Here is a 14,905-nt window from a genome sequence, read left to right as displayed (position 1 = left end):
TAATAAATATATATTAAGGTCCTAGAAAGTATATCTCAAGGGACTTGTAAGGGGTAGGTATGCTGGATTTTTCCTTATATTGGCGCATTCTTACAATTTTCTAATACATCATTTACTCCTCATATATCACAATTCTTGTTTGCTAAAGATAAAACTTGTATTTATTTATATGGTACCATTTACAGAAGAAAAACATAACATGACTAGAATACTGAATGCTTATACAGCAGAAGTTTTCTCAGGTTAATAACAAGTTCAACTTGATTGTATTACTTTTCTTAGGAGAAAAGGAAAGATGTTTCATTTACACAAAACTAGATCTGGATTTAAAAAAAGCAGTTGCTTCCCTCACTATGGATTTAGTTACCAATACAAGGAAAAAGACTTCCTAGAGAATAGGTAAGAACTTGATGACCCCAGCACTGTCTGACATTTCAGTGATGGCTTTCTTTCCTAGGGCTCAAGCACAGAATACGCCATTCCAATACAAAACTACTCAGCAGTGTAAGTCTAAGTGACAAAAATTGTAATGCAAGCCACTTTATTTACAAGGGATATAAAACCCCAGCTTATTCTGAGTGCATGAAGAACCAAACCAGAGACCAATCCCTTGCTTACACCCTTGCGTCTCAGCCCATCTTTGACTGGAACTTAGAAAGCTTTCTTTCAAGCTGGCTTGAATAATCCCTTTGCTCAAGATAAATCAAACTTCTGAGCAGATGCATACAGGACTGATTTGTGGAATGATAACTAGTAAGGTATTGCTAATGTAAAAAAAAAAAAAGGCAGCTCATCATAATATCATTAACCTAATTATCAGTGTAGCCAACAATAGGATTAAACAAGCTTGCTGAAAATTGTTTTAGGTTCCTGCACTCTGAAGTAATGTAATGGATATGATCCATGTCAGTAATAAAGACTGAAATAGCTATGCATATCTCATTAAGTAGGCTTCACAAAGAAAACACCCTAGATGCCAGAAATATTTTTGGCCTCTGGAAATACGGTAGCTTTAACAACAAAAAAAAAACCAAAACAAACAAACAAGACACCTTATGTATAGCAATAGGACCAACTTAGAACACAAACAAGGCAGGCCCTTGATCCCTTGATAAACTTTAATAGTAATCAGAAGGTTAACAAGCAGGCTGTATTGTAATCCAAATGACTGAACAGGTGAAACATCATTTCATGTAATAGCTAAATAAGGACTTCCTACCATTTTTCTCTGGGCAAGACTTTAATCTGACAGAAGTAACTTTTACAATCCCTGGGCTTCTGGATGAGGCTGTACCATGTGTTTATTACTTTTTGGCATTTTCATTTATCAGCACAGTGGTTTTCCCTTTGAAGTGCAGGAGCTGTGCCAACTTCTTAAATTTCAAAGTGTTTTTGAGCCTTTAATTGGACAATTAATTTCCTTTAAAATAGCTAGCAACTGGAAGCTAGCGTCACCTGTTCCAACTTGTTCAGCACCACAGCAATTCATGTGGTAACATCACTTCCTTGATGACAGTTTTGCAGAAGAGGAAAAGATGATGTAAATCCATTGGTGCATCACTCCTCTAGTAGTCTCCCTCAAGTTTAATAGTTACATATAGTGATCACATGCAGTTCTTAAGACTAAATACAACTACATTCTCAAGGGAGAAATTTTGCATGTTTTTTCTGCAAACAGCAAAATAATCCTTATCTTTGCGAACAAAAAGCATGGTTCTTTCTTTAACTATCAAGAGCCTTATGGGCTCAAGAGCCTGATTCCTCTTGCCTCAATGCAAATACATGCAGATACCACAGAAATTGATGGTGACATAGGGTAAGAGAGTGAAGCTTGAGGCAAGAAATCTAAATGCTCTGTCAAAGTCACATGCCTAAATTTACCAGTATTGTTACTTCTACTTCTGTATTTGTCACCTCTCTGCTAAGGCAAGAAACAAATACCTTCAGTGCGTTGCTGCTGCCTTAATCATAAGGGTTTGATCATTATTCCAAATTTCTGATTTCTAATTTTTAACTCCAGCCTAGCCCTAAAGGATTTCCTGGTTGTCAGGCCACTGTAGTTTTAAAATCAGTGGTAACCTATTGTCTAAAAGGAATTTCCTGTTGAATTGCATGATATCTATTTACATGCAAGTGTCTTTGGTATTTATCATATGAAACTTTAAAAAGTCTTCAATTAGCACATGGAAATGATTCATCTCAAATTTTACTGCAAGCATAGTGTAACTGAAAAACAAAGACCTTCAGAGCAAAATATTGAAGTTACACTAACCTTGCAATACCATGTTATGAATTAGTTTGAATGACAACAAACTATTCAATGCAGATGCAAATGTCACTGTAAACTTCCTTTTAAACTTATCATTAGAGATGGGAACTACTAGTTAGAGTATCCAAAGAGAGTATAATTGCTAGGCTAACACTAGACCTTTGGAATACATTTACAGTGGAGCAGGTTTCTAGCTTTTCCTGAAGGAAGCTTCATGCTGAAGGAATTATCAAAAATCTGTGAAATTTACTGGACCAGATAAAGCCTTTGTTAATAATATGGTATCTGTATTAAAGCACCAGCTGAATATAGAAAAACATTGAAACAATGTTAATAGAGTATTCAAGTCTTTCTGACCAAGAGGACAAACACTAAACAGATATTTCTATAGTTTAATTTCTATATACAAGAATTCCCCATTTCGTTTTAAGATCATTACAGATTCTATTTGCAAGAAGTTTAGAAGTGAAAAGTCTCCTGTATTGTTAACTCATATCTAATTTCCCCTCTACAGTCTTTGTATGACTACCACCATATGCACTTTTCTATAGTGGTAGGCTGGAAAAGCTATTCCACTTCCTCATTACTTGAAGGGGCATACTGTACTTGATTTTTGGACATTTGTATGCACTCTTACTGTGCTTTGTTTGAGGCACTAATATCACAGCTAAGCTAATACTGTTCTTAATAGTGTTAGACAACAGTTCATACTACTTAACTTGTTAGGTGGTTAAACTTTGTGGCTTTTCTTACACAAAAAAATCCTGAATAAAGTGAGAATTTTGATTCGATTAAACGTCAGTTTTCAACACTATTTGCAACAGGATGCAGTTTATTATTTGCAGAAAGATTAGAAATAGAATTATCACACATATTCACATTGAGTCCCTATATTAATCCCACTGTAGTCAAGTATTTTATTACTGCATGATTTTGTGATGTTATCTCCATTCTCCATTTTTTGGAACAACCATCTCAAAATGAATAACCAGTACTCATCATAAGCAAGCCCTGTGTAACTTCTGTCTACATTAGACTAGTAAGGCTAAAATTTGCAATGGTTTAGCTGAACATTAATTATTTGTGCATTGAAGCTTTACTGTTGCTGCTCTCCTGTGCTGAATAGGTATTAGTTTTTAGCATTTGGAAAAACGTCCCTCTTCAGATTAAAGATCATTTGACTAATACAAGCAGGAAAAAAAAAAAAAAAAAAACCCTTCAAGCAGTACAAAAAGTTTATTTCTTAAGCATTCAGCTCGAATACATGTGATCAAATCTCTTTGACCATAGAATAAAAAGAATGTTCCAAGATATGCTTTAAGCCAAGTTTCAGCCCACAGAGAATTTTCATAGTTGAATCTGAAACCGCTGGAAAACAGATCAAGTCCTGACACCACTAACAGTGGCATGTACAGTGCCTTAAAGGGGATAGAGAGTAAAATGTTCCATAGAAATGACACCCTTAACTTGTACATTATGTAAAATTAAGTAAATTTAATGATTAAATAGTTGCATTTTTAAGTATTATTACAAGTTTACTTACAGAATGAGTACTGTTAGAGTCTTGTCGGTATGTCTGTGTTCCTCAATGAAGAGCCAAGATTTTTCAAGTTTTGGATAAAATGGTTTGAAGTGCTTCTCCAGTTTAATTCCCTAAACTTTTTCCATCCCCTTGATTCAAGACTCCCAAGCTACTGGAAAACACAGGGAAGCTTAGAAGATACAATGTTCCAAAGTAGTTAACTTTATAGCTAGATAACAGCATTAGCTAAACAGTAGTAGAGCAGTGATCATGAAAATGGTATTTCATGGTACTTTAAAAAATGAGCTAATGTAAGCATTGATAGTGTTTTGTAATACTAATCGGAAGTTGAACCTGTGCTTAGTAGATATGACGTAGAGATCTTAAACAGGTCTGACCAAGGGAGTATCAAGGCTTTGCAGTTACCTTATTTAAGCTTCAAGCACAGCATAAGACATGCCATGAAATGCTGACACCCTTATCCTCCAGCTTAAGCAGTAGGGACAGGGGTTTTTTCTTTTCATACTTTAAAAGATCCTGTACAGGAGATCCTGTGACAGATGAACTGGCAAAACACTGATATTCTGCAGTCTATGGGGGAAGGTATGGCAAAATTGGCAAGTTATCTACATCCAGTTACCACCTTCCCACTCAGAGGGATTTAGCCAACCCTGATGAATGTTAATAAAAATACTAATACTTAAAGTAAAGGGTTGTCACCAAGTAATAAATTGGTATTCACAAATTACTTAAGATCTTTGTTGAGAATTGCATTAAGAATGCACCTAAAGACAATTACTACCTTTTTTTTTTTCCTTTGGCTTTCCAACTTGCATCTTGTTTCCTCAGCAGATGGCCTCTGCAATGGACATGCTGTTCTTGGGAAGTAAGTGATTCTTTTCAGCAGATAAAAGGATAGGCCTGCAACTAGACTAATAATTTCCAAGGTCTGACCTTGAGGGTGACCCTAGGTCTAATTCTGACTATGATTGCTGACTTAAAAGCCAAGATCAACTGTCCTGCAAAAAAAAAGTCTCATCATAACTGACAGTTGTGTATGGATATTAAACAAATAATTCATGCACAATATGGCTGTGATTCAACTTGTTTTTAAAATTCATTCAAAACTGCATACTAAAGTAGGACACTAGTAAGTCAGTTGAAAAGCTTTTCATGCCATTCTTGTACTGAACTGAAACCAGAAGGATGAAGGAAACTAACCTGTAGTACTAATGGCAGTTTCTCCTCCATTCTCGGTAAGGGTACTCTTTGCTAAAAGCATGCATACTGATAACATTATTAAGGAAGTACATGTCAATGTATAGTCTTCAGCTTTTATCCTTTATTACATACACAGCAAAGAAGGCAGCATTAGACACACACACAGTGTGTTACATCCATTCCATTCACAGCACACACACGCGCACACACACAGCCTTAAAAAAGTGTTTGTGATAAGGAACATGTTATAAATGTTGTGATCTTTATCTTTAAGCCCCTGAGTTTTTTCTTATAGTTAGGTGAAAAGGCAATGAACAAGACTTTCCTTGCTCCGTAAGTGCTTTGTGCAATGTCCATAGAGGTCATAATCAAGTCTTTTTGGGAGGAGCAACATGAGCGTCTTACTCCCATAGTCTGTCTCTTATCGCTGTTTTTGCACCAAATAGTTTCCAGTTATGTTTAGTCATCATACTCGGCTAATATAGCTCTCGGTCCTGTGATTAAAGTTAGGATCAGTTCTGCAGATCATAAATGAAATACAATTGCCTCTTTGTCTCAAGAGATGTCATCTTGGTGATACTGTAGGACTAGAGAAGTTACCAGAATTTCGTGGGGACTGGAGAGGCATGGATGGAGAACTGGGTGACAGTTTTCTTGGGCTGCATAGATCACCATTGTGCAACTTCCACAGGAGTTCTTCATTTTCCATTGACAGACGTTTGTTTACTTTTGATTCCTTTTCTAGTGACTCCTGTAAAACAGCCTGCTCAGTAGAAAGTTGCCTGCAAAAATAAGATTTACATCAGTGCACATAATTCAGGTTGGAGGCTACATTATTGAACATAATTTTGAAACAGAACTTTTTGAAATTATATAAAACCCTGCTTTGATTGCAACTAAATTAGTTGCAATGAGGATCTGGTATGTTCTCATGCTTGTTGGATTTAAACTTGCAGCTTGCAGAGAGCAGGAGGAAGAGTCCTAGTAAGAAGCATTCCTAAAGACCAGTGAAGATGGCCAGAAAAAACATCTGAAAAGTGTTCCTTGTCCTACTTAAAATAACAGATGCCATGCTGGAGACTCTGGGCCTTGTTGCAGGCCCAGCTCTACATAGAGGCTGCAATTCTGTAGTTTCCTTCAAACTACAAGAGTTTGCCCATTTAAGCAATAGATGAAGTTGCAAAAACCTCAGACCCATTTAGATATTGCTGTTACTGCTAACCAAAACACACTTGTCTTTTCATCAATCTAAAGCTGGAGACAAATCACTAAATTGAAATGGTTAAAAGTAAAGCCAAGCCTATCTCACAAACCAACAATATTTAAAGACACTGTAACAATCTATTGTAAGACAATATTCCTGAGTTGCTCTCTCTTCATTGAAATACTATTTCAGAGCACTGAAGAACATGATGAGCCTTTAACTCCTTGCAATCTGTTCCCGTTTCTTGTTTCTGTATCAGAATGCAGATTTGTATAGATATGTGTGGGAAAGAAAGGAGTGTATTCTTTCTAAGCACTCAAACAAAAAACTGGTCACTGTAATATTTGCACTGATTTTTTTTTTCTCCCCTAGTCACAGGAACACCTTCTCCTGATTAATAAGAATATCTAGAAGTCCTCAGATATTTTTCACCTCGAAAGTTCCATGTGTTTGTCCATTCGAGCTTTCAATTCTTCATTTTCTTGCTGAAACTTCTTCAATTTATCCATTAAGATTGTATTGTTTTCCACCTTTCAAAAAAATGTCACAGATTAAAATAAAACCCATACGCTAATACGTACGCTCATCAGGCTATTGACTGAATTATAACAGACATTCATAATCTGGAGTTTGCAGACCGTATTACAATAAATGCAAAAAACATACAGAATGACCTTGGAGTAATGTAAGACTGACCTGCTGTAATGGTTTAATATTCTCTAATAGTCAAAAGAGCGTACTGATTTTATTCTTGCATAACACTGGCATTTTGCCACTTGTGCTGATTAAATACCAGCAAAAAACTGGGTAAGGTATCTACTAATTGACTATCTAGTTACTTACAGCATTTTCGTAGTAGCTGTGGACAACAGACTTTCTTGAAATAACATGATAAAGTGACAAATTTGAGAGCTCCCCTATGTAATCAGCTCTCCCTGCTGCTCTCATTTCACTTTGTAACTGCAGGATGTTATCAAAAGTTAGGGAAAAACAGTGATTAAATGGCTGAATATTCCAAGGCCTTTTAAACTGACAATCTTTAGTCAGAATACAGGAAGTTTTTCTAGGATTTTTGCACAGTAATTGTAGACCAGTGGTACAGGACAACACACGATGCTGTGCAATGCTGAACAGCTGACATGAAAGTATTGCTTGGTATCCAAACCCCTTCCTATACATCCTCATTAAAATCTTGCGCAAGTATTACAAGAGCATTCAAAGGCCCCACCCAGGACACAGACCCAGTTCTGCCATTCAAATAAGAATACACAATTACAAATTGTGCCCCCAAAATTGTCTTCTCATGTGGAATTACAGACAGATGAGGAACAAAGCCACACAACTAAACAAGCAGCTGAAAAATAATAGCTAAAATGTTTGATCTAAGCTAATCAACTCTAGATGAAAAGATTAAAATATTTATTCAATATCATATTTGATATTAATTAGTTGCATTTTATCTACCTCAGGTGGGTTTCTCTTTTTGTTTAATTAAGATCAGTTCTGTGTTAACATTTCCCTGACAGTGCAGGCCAGAATTCTGGGTACAAGCTCAAAAGGTTCTTCTGTAATACTTGAGCAAATGGTAGCAGGTAAGGATTTTTCTTTGGGGTAGGAGAGGAGAGAGGACAGGAGATGTGGAAGGGCCCCAAGATGATCCTGTGCTGTCCGCTACAGTCTATGCGAACAAACCAGTAGTTGTCTTAGAGGTTAAAAGGTTATTTGCAGCATCTGGTAATTCCTTTCCCCCTCTGCATTACAACCCAATATTGATATAATTGTACCTGCAATGTGAGCGTATCACATTATAATTTAATGTTTCCTTTTAAGCAAAAGGTTAATCCTTGCACATAAGTCTCACCAGCCTGAATTCATTATCAGAAGATAACTTGGAGACATGGTCCTAAATTGCCAGACCCCAAGGGAAGCTCACCAATTTTTCCATCTTCATTAGCTTTATATCCTGCTGATGTAGTTTCTCATTCTTGATCTCCAGAACTGCTTTCAAACTTTCCAGTTCCTGTTCCAGATACATAATCTGCGGGTTTTTCTGAAAGATTTCCATAGAATTTGCTTATTACCCTGTATTTCAGGAACAAGTTAAGTATGTTTCTGCTATTTAGGAAGAGAAAGAAAATAAATGTGGTACCGAGAGTTACTTGTTCCAAGAAGTGAAATTGAGCTGGACAGTTTTGAATAAAAACGATCTGGTATCACTTTCCCCTCTGATTTTGTTTGTTCTTCAGTTTAGGACAGTTGCAGTTTTTCTTAGAAGAAAGCATTTAGAAAATTTTTTTGTACAAATGTGGAAAAACGCTTGCGAATCAAAAGCAAGGCACTAGTGCTGTCACAGCAAAACTCATTTTGTGGGCATGCCCAAAGGCTCTCTCTAAGGCTACAAGTTCCACAACTTATTTCATTTTACTCATAACTCATCCCCAAAAGTTATTTGAGTAAATATTTTAAAAGTTTTCAGGTGCTGGAGTAGCACCCAAAGTTTAAACCTATAAACTTGACTGTAGCTAATTTTCACTGTTTCGAGTCTGAAGGTAGCTCTTACAAAGTAATCAAAAGTTGTCATTTTTACACTCTTCCTAATGGCTTAGCAATGCAACAGCAAATACCAGTCTTGCGCTGTTGTAGAGTGACTCATCTACTATACAGCAAGTCGGGACTTGAATCTGAATTTTTTTCTTTGGTCAGATACATTTCCATCAAGGATCTCTTCTCCAGAGTAAGGAACCATTTGAACTTTGCAGAGTAAAACATATTCTTAAGATTTCAAAGATGAAGTCACAAGCAAAGTAAGGAGAAATAATTAAGTTTCGATCCATTTACAGGTAGCATGAGTGGAACAGAAACAGAAGACAATCAATGATTAAGCATATTGTGTAATTAAGTTTATCTTTAAAAACAAACAAAACTTGTTTTAGCGTATTTTGGTAAGACTACTGGTGTACTGAGTTGAGTAACAGCTTCATTGCCACATCAGAAAAGTAACAACTTGCAGGGAGATGACCTGCAGTTTTGTGGGATGCAGCCCACAGACAGTGTCAGAGTGCTACGCTGGAGAGTAAGGACACAACCAGTACCGTTCACAGTTAATGCAGAGGCCAAATCAGCAATGCATTTCATTCTCCTGGCACTTTAAGGGTTGTGGCATTTGTGATTCTTATCGAATTTCTACTTTTGAACAGAAGTCTGTATGTGGAAATGCTGCTGTGTCTCAGAGAAAGAGGCAAAAAATTTGCAAATTTGCACTTAATTCTTTCTTTTTATGGCTTTACACAGAATTTAGGAGCTATGGACAAAAATGTCAAATTTTTTTTTTTTAATTTCCTCCTCTGCCCCTGAGTTAAAATTTTCTTTTTTAAAAGTTGCATCTGAGCTACCGTGTTAGTTATTCACACTACAGCACAAAGTCAGATAAAAAGATTGAAATGTCTAGATAAGATTTTTACAAAAAAACAACAACAACAACAACACCTACACAAAATCCTACAGGAATATCAAGTGACACTATTTAGATAAAACTGGAGAATTAAAAATACACCTCTGTCTTCAAAAGGCTAATGGAAATTTCTTACTGTGCAGAATTTGTATTTAGCACAGAAGAGTCTACTGGGTCAGATTAATCTTTTTCCATAGAGAAGCCTCAAGCTTATGAAGCTGTCTTATACTAACTGTCATTCCCCCACTCTCAGGATGGGAAAGGTATTTGCAGTTGTGTAAAAGGCACTGACTATTGCTCCTTTAAATTACATAACATCTGAACATATTTCTGGAATGCAGTTCAAACTCCCAAGTGCAGCCTCCCCGTGATGTCTGCTTTGGGATCATCCCTCCCAACCACAGCAGTGTATTGCAGTTGCAGATTCCCCCTGCTGCAGCTCTGCCCCGCCACTAGAGTAAGCGGTGAGAGAGAAAAATTAAATTCCAGTGTAAACTAGAATAACTTCTATTAGTAAGTCTGCACTTGATGCACACAAAGTAGATGCTTTCTCTGGCTTTCTCTGTACAGCTCACAAGCAAGGTAGTTGCTAGAGTAAGAGACAAGACAGTTGGCTGCAAGAACATTTTAGTAACAAATAATTTATCTGGATGTTCTAATCACATTAACTTAAAACTCCTTCAATACATTCCCAAAGACCAACTACTTGTCATTCTTGGAAAGAATTAGAATGCTACATAGCTGCCAGTTATATTAGGAAGTTAATTCTGATGCAGATAGAGTAGGTGCTACTTTGTGTACCAACTTAGTTCAGGTGTATGCCTTTCAACAATGGCTATTAATGTACTAGTTTGTCCATATCATCTACTGCACGTATTTTCACTACTGGAGCAAACCTTTTACATTATGCAACAACCACCCCTCCCCCCCCAAAAAAAAAACAAAAAAACCCCCAGGCCTACAAGATTTGTTCATCTGCTTTACTTTTGAGGATCAGGACTTACAAGATTGGCTTTTTCTTTGGCTATTTGTTTTTGCTCTTCTAATTTCAGCTTCTCACTTAGAGAGTCGTTTTCACATTTTAATTCATCAATCTTTTTCTGAAACGAGAAGATATGGTATAGTTAGGCCAGTTCAGTGTATATCTCAAGACCTTGCAAGTTTTACTCTGTTGCCATGTCTCAAACCCTTAACAAACCTCTAGCAATTCCTGCTTCTCTTTAAAGGAATCCTGAAGTGACTTCCTTTCAGATTCATGGGCACTCTTGAGCTCTGAAACAAATTTTTTTTTGCAGATTTATAATATTGTATAAGACATGAAAAAAAAAAAGTGAGAAGCAAACATACACAATCAATTACAAAAAACATGGAAAAAACATCTAGAACATCTATCATTACCATTTCAAACAATATGGATATACAAAGTATCAGATTTATTGCTGCTTCAGATTTGTTGATCATCCCCTCACACATAAACTTCATTCTATTTAATTAGCTGACAGCATGTCAACTTTGAAAGCATTCATCTACAGGCAACAAATGGAGGAATTGAGCACGGGAAACCAAGAAATGCATCTGAAAAAAGCTGAACTTCTGAAAGGAAAGATGACGAATTGAAATTATGTTTTCCAGGAGCTTCTATAAAAAGATTTCATCTCTATACTCATTCATACTTTGGAGATGTCAAGCAGAAGACATTGCTCCTTGATTGCAGTGGAAGTGTCACCAGTTTTAATGAGGCAAAAGTCTCATTAGAAACTGGGCTGTCAAGTGGAGTTGGACGGAGGGAGGAAATCCTCTCTTCAGTCAATTAAGATGCAACGCCACTTAGAACTGAGCACACTCACCCCCTGCCCTGAAAAACAACCTTCACCCCAGTACGGTGTAAATAATGTGTAATATTTCTCAACTAGAGAAACATTTCTATCTTTATCTGGGAAGTACACAACCCCACTTTTCCTGGATTTCAATTCTGAGGTGCTCCTTATAAAAACATGGCGGGGGAAGCAATTTATTTGTTACCTTGAAATTTTGAGGGTAGTCTGCAATTTAGACACATCTTTTACTGAAAGAAGAAATGAACTCCAATCTTAAACTGTTTTGAAGGTTTCATTCAACTATAATGGGATTACAATTATTTCTGTAAGTAAAATAAGCCTTGTTCTCTTCCAAAGGAAGGAATTTTGACAATGTTATTAAACACAGCTGATTATCAAGAACAATTAAATGGAAATGTTGATGAAAAGTCAAATATTTATGTTTAGAACTAGCAGAACTATAGAGCATTTACTTGAATACAAAATACTTGCCTGAAAAAGAAGATTCATATTCCTTTTTTAGCTCCTCCACTTTTTCTGAGTGGCTGCTTTCGAGTTCCAGCTTAAAGTTTTCATGTGTGATGTTTAAGTTGTCAACCTGCAATATGACAATATGATTTCCTCCCCTGCAGCATATCAAATTAATTCATGTTTAAAGAAGCATTATTAGCAAGACTTTATGCAGTATGTTGAGTACATGTTTTGGATAGTCTAGGTAGCACTTAAAGGTAGTATAAAATGTGAGAAACTAAGCCACAGACAGCACTTAGTAGATGAGAGTGATGCTGTATAGTTCACAGATACTAACAGGATGATGCAACTATCTGTCACATACATGGAATTGTTGCAAAGCAAGTTCACAGGCCAGATGTGTTTTTATAAATCTTAAAACCGAAGCTGACGCAAATACCCAGTAGAGCTCCAAAAGTCATTGGAGTCTGCAGAACATTAGGAATCTGCACCATGTTTAAACATTAAGATCTGGACAGCTTAGTGTAGTAACATTTTTCTAGTTGCAATAAAGGGGAATTTCGCATTAGATGAAGCAACCAACTCCATTAGCAGCAAAAATCAGGACAGTCTGAAGGCTCACTGTAACAGAAAGCAATTACTAGGGAACACTTCTACTTCAGGTGTCACAAACCTGCTCTTGGAGTTGTGCTTTGTACTTTTCAGCTTCTTCAATGCAGATGCTTTGGAGTTTCTCACATTCTGCAGTGTAAAACTGTTTAAGCCTCTCCTCCAGCTCAGCTAAATCGTTATGATGTTGCTGATTTAACTTCTGCACAAATCCTTCATAAGCAGCTTGCAGCTCATTCCTGTCTCTCTCCAATTTCTCACAAGCTGCAGAAGTGGTTACTGAAGATTTCAAAAGAAAAAATAATCAAGTTCAACGCTAAATTCACATTTAGTCTTTGTTACAGGTATTAAAGATAGCAATGAATACTCTGCACAACAATAGCATTATACAAATATAATTTATCTATAAATTAGTGCCCCTTCCATATAAAAAGATGATCTTTAAGATCTTCGGAAAAATTCTGAATTCACAGTTCAGTGCTTCTTATGCTGAGAATTATTTGAATCTGGAGTTACATCAGGAACCCATATAAAGAACACAAATGTGACAGTTTGTCATGACATAAAAGATACATCAATGAATGTCTCACTAGAGATACTGGAGTGCTCCAATAAAAAAGGTAATTGGATTTCCTACTTCACCTAATTTGATCCCATTTCAGTAGTGGATTTCTCAGAGTACTTCACTTCTTCCTATGTAAACCACTTCGCTAAATTGGAAAGTCCTAATATCCTGAAGGCCATCCATTCAACATGTTAATTACAATAAGATATGCAACAGAGAAGCAATTCTAGCCTCACATGGGCTACCCAATACGGAGTGATAGCAAACACCAAACCTCCAATCTGAAACACACTACCAACATGCATAGGCCTAAGATATTTAAATATGCAAGATGCAGGATAATTTCAGGCAAAGTGCAGAGTAGTAAGAAAACAAAAGAAATATACTGTATTTCTCTTTCCATTTATATTAAACACAGGCCAGCTAAGACAACTGCCTAGGTTTGTCTCCCCATATTTACAGGCGATTAAAAGATAAGGTAGAAGTTAGTAACTTCTACTTCTGAGTTTTAAATTTAGTATTCACAACCCCAGCCAGAAGAATCTTAATAGGGGGAATCATTTTTCTACCACTAATATGGCTGCAACAAACATCTTACACAGTTCCAGCTGCACCCAACAGCTAGAAGCAAGGCGAAATACAAGCATGCGATCCCTGAATACCATAAGCAAATTGCTTATATACAGCCTCTAGTGCTTTTGTTTAAAATAAATAAATAGATTAGCCAACATATGTCTATTTAAGAGAAAAAATAACTGGAATGTTAATGTAATCTTGGATTAAATACAGGAGGAGAAGTCATACATACATGCACTTTATAACTGCTTGGCAGACTGCCCGAACAATATCAATTTAAACTCTATATAAAAGCATTGGAAGATTCATGAATCTGTATAGGCATTACAGGAAATTCTTAGCACAACTTTGTTTGAGCCTTAAGATATATACAGTACAATATCTTAAAGTATAGATTCCCAAATCAGTACTGGTCTCAGCTGCTAGGGAGAGCAGTCTTTCCAAGCAGAGTGCCTGAAATTATGTACTTGTCAGATTCCCACTTTGCTAAAGCTCATCAAGAGCAAGTGAGTAACTGAACGGATGCTACTTGCACTCTGATTTAAGGAAACTGTAATGAAGTCTTGGCTCTATAGCAATCACCTGGAACCTGCACTTGAACTAACAAGCGTAAAAGAGTGAGATGTACTGCATCAAAATCAGTTTGAGGTGTATCTACCTGAACTAGTTCTAACAGGCTTAGCTTTGTGCTAGTTCTGTTTAAAAGGTCTGCTGATGGGACAGGTGTAAACAGAGCTGTTCATCCCATAACAGGCAATAACCCAACAAAAGGCTCAACAAAAACATACCAGAACACTCTCTGCAACCAAAGCTAATTTCACAGCTTTCTATAGTTGGAGGGAAAATGGTCATCAACAAGTAAGGTTTTTATTAAGCTTCCTTTATTCCTTACGCCCACGTCTGTAATAACTGCTTCCTTTCAGGAAAAAAAAAACATTAATATTCACACTTCTATCACAGCACATTGGTGTAAAGTTACTGAATATATATGCTTTGCATTGTCATGTTTTGGGGGGAAAGGAACATTGTGGGATAAGGGGCTTTATTTTATAAGGCAAAGGAACAGGCAGAGAGCCAAACAGAGCCATTACAGTCATATGCAGAACTGATCTGATCATTTATAGCAGAGTAAGAGGTATAGCTGAGAGGCAATCAACTCACATGCCTCATTTGAAATAATTGTAGCAAAATGCTTCAAAT

At 36.5% G+C, this 14,905-nt stretch overlaps 1 protein-coding gene across 6 annotated transcripts in view; it reads right to left on the bottom strand.

Moving 5' to 3' along the window:
* Nucleotides 1-23: 23 nt before the first annotated feature.
* Nucleotides 24-14,905, bottom strand: part of MTUS1 (microtubule associated scaffold protein 1) — an 89,080-nt gene continuing 74,198 nt past the window's right edge. For 2 of the 6 annotated variants that reach the window (XM_013949529.2, XM_013949530.2), the window contains 7 exons: nucleotides 12,629-12,843; nucleotides 11,977-12,082; nucleotides 10,866-10,939; nucleotides 10,672-10,767; nucleotides 8,150-8,266; nucleotides 6,649-6,746; nucleotides 24-5,794 (listed from right to left, as the gene is read on the bottom strand). In XM_013949529.2, coding sequence (XP_013804983.1) covers nucleotides 5,578-5,794; nucleotides 6,649-6,746; nucleotides 8,150-8,266; nucleotides 10,672-10,767; nucleotides 10,866-10,939; nucleotides 11,977-12,082; nucleotides 12,629-12,843 — 923 coding nt within the window. In that variant the 3' untranslated portion in view covers nucleotides 24-5,577. Of the gene's footprint in view, nucleotides 5,795-6,648; nucleotides 6,747-8,149; nucleotides 8,332-8,365; nucleotides 8,484-10,671; nucleotides 10,768-10,865; nucleotides 10,940-11,976; nucleotides 12,083-12,628; nucleotides 12,844-14,905 lie in introns of those variants that run through there. The other 4 variants (XR_010884425.1, XR_001293558.2, XM_013949531.2 and 1 more) reach the window with 4 other exon arrangements.

Source organism: Apteryx mantelli, chromosome 5 (genome assembly GCF_036417845.1).
Source record: "Apteryx mantelli isolate bAptMan1 chromosome 5, bAptMan1.hap1, whole genome shotgun sequence".
In the NCBI taxonomy this organism is placed as follows: domain Eukaryota; kingdom Metazoa; phylum Chordata; class Aves; order Apterygiformes; family Apterygidae; genus Apteryx; species Apteryx mantelli.
Note: the sequence above shows the minus strand (reverse complement) of the source record. Positions and strands in the feature narration are given on the sequence as shown.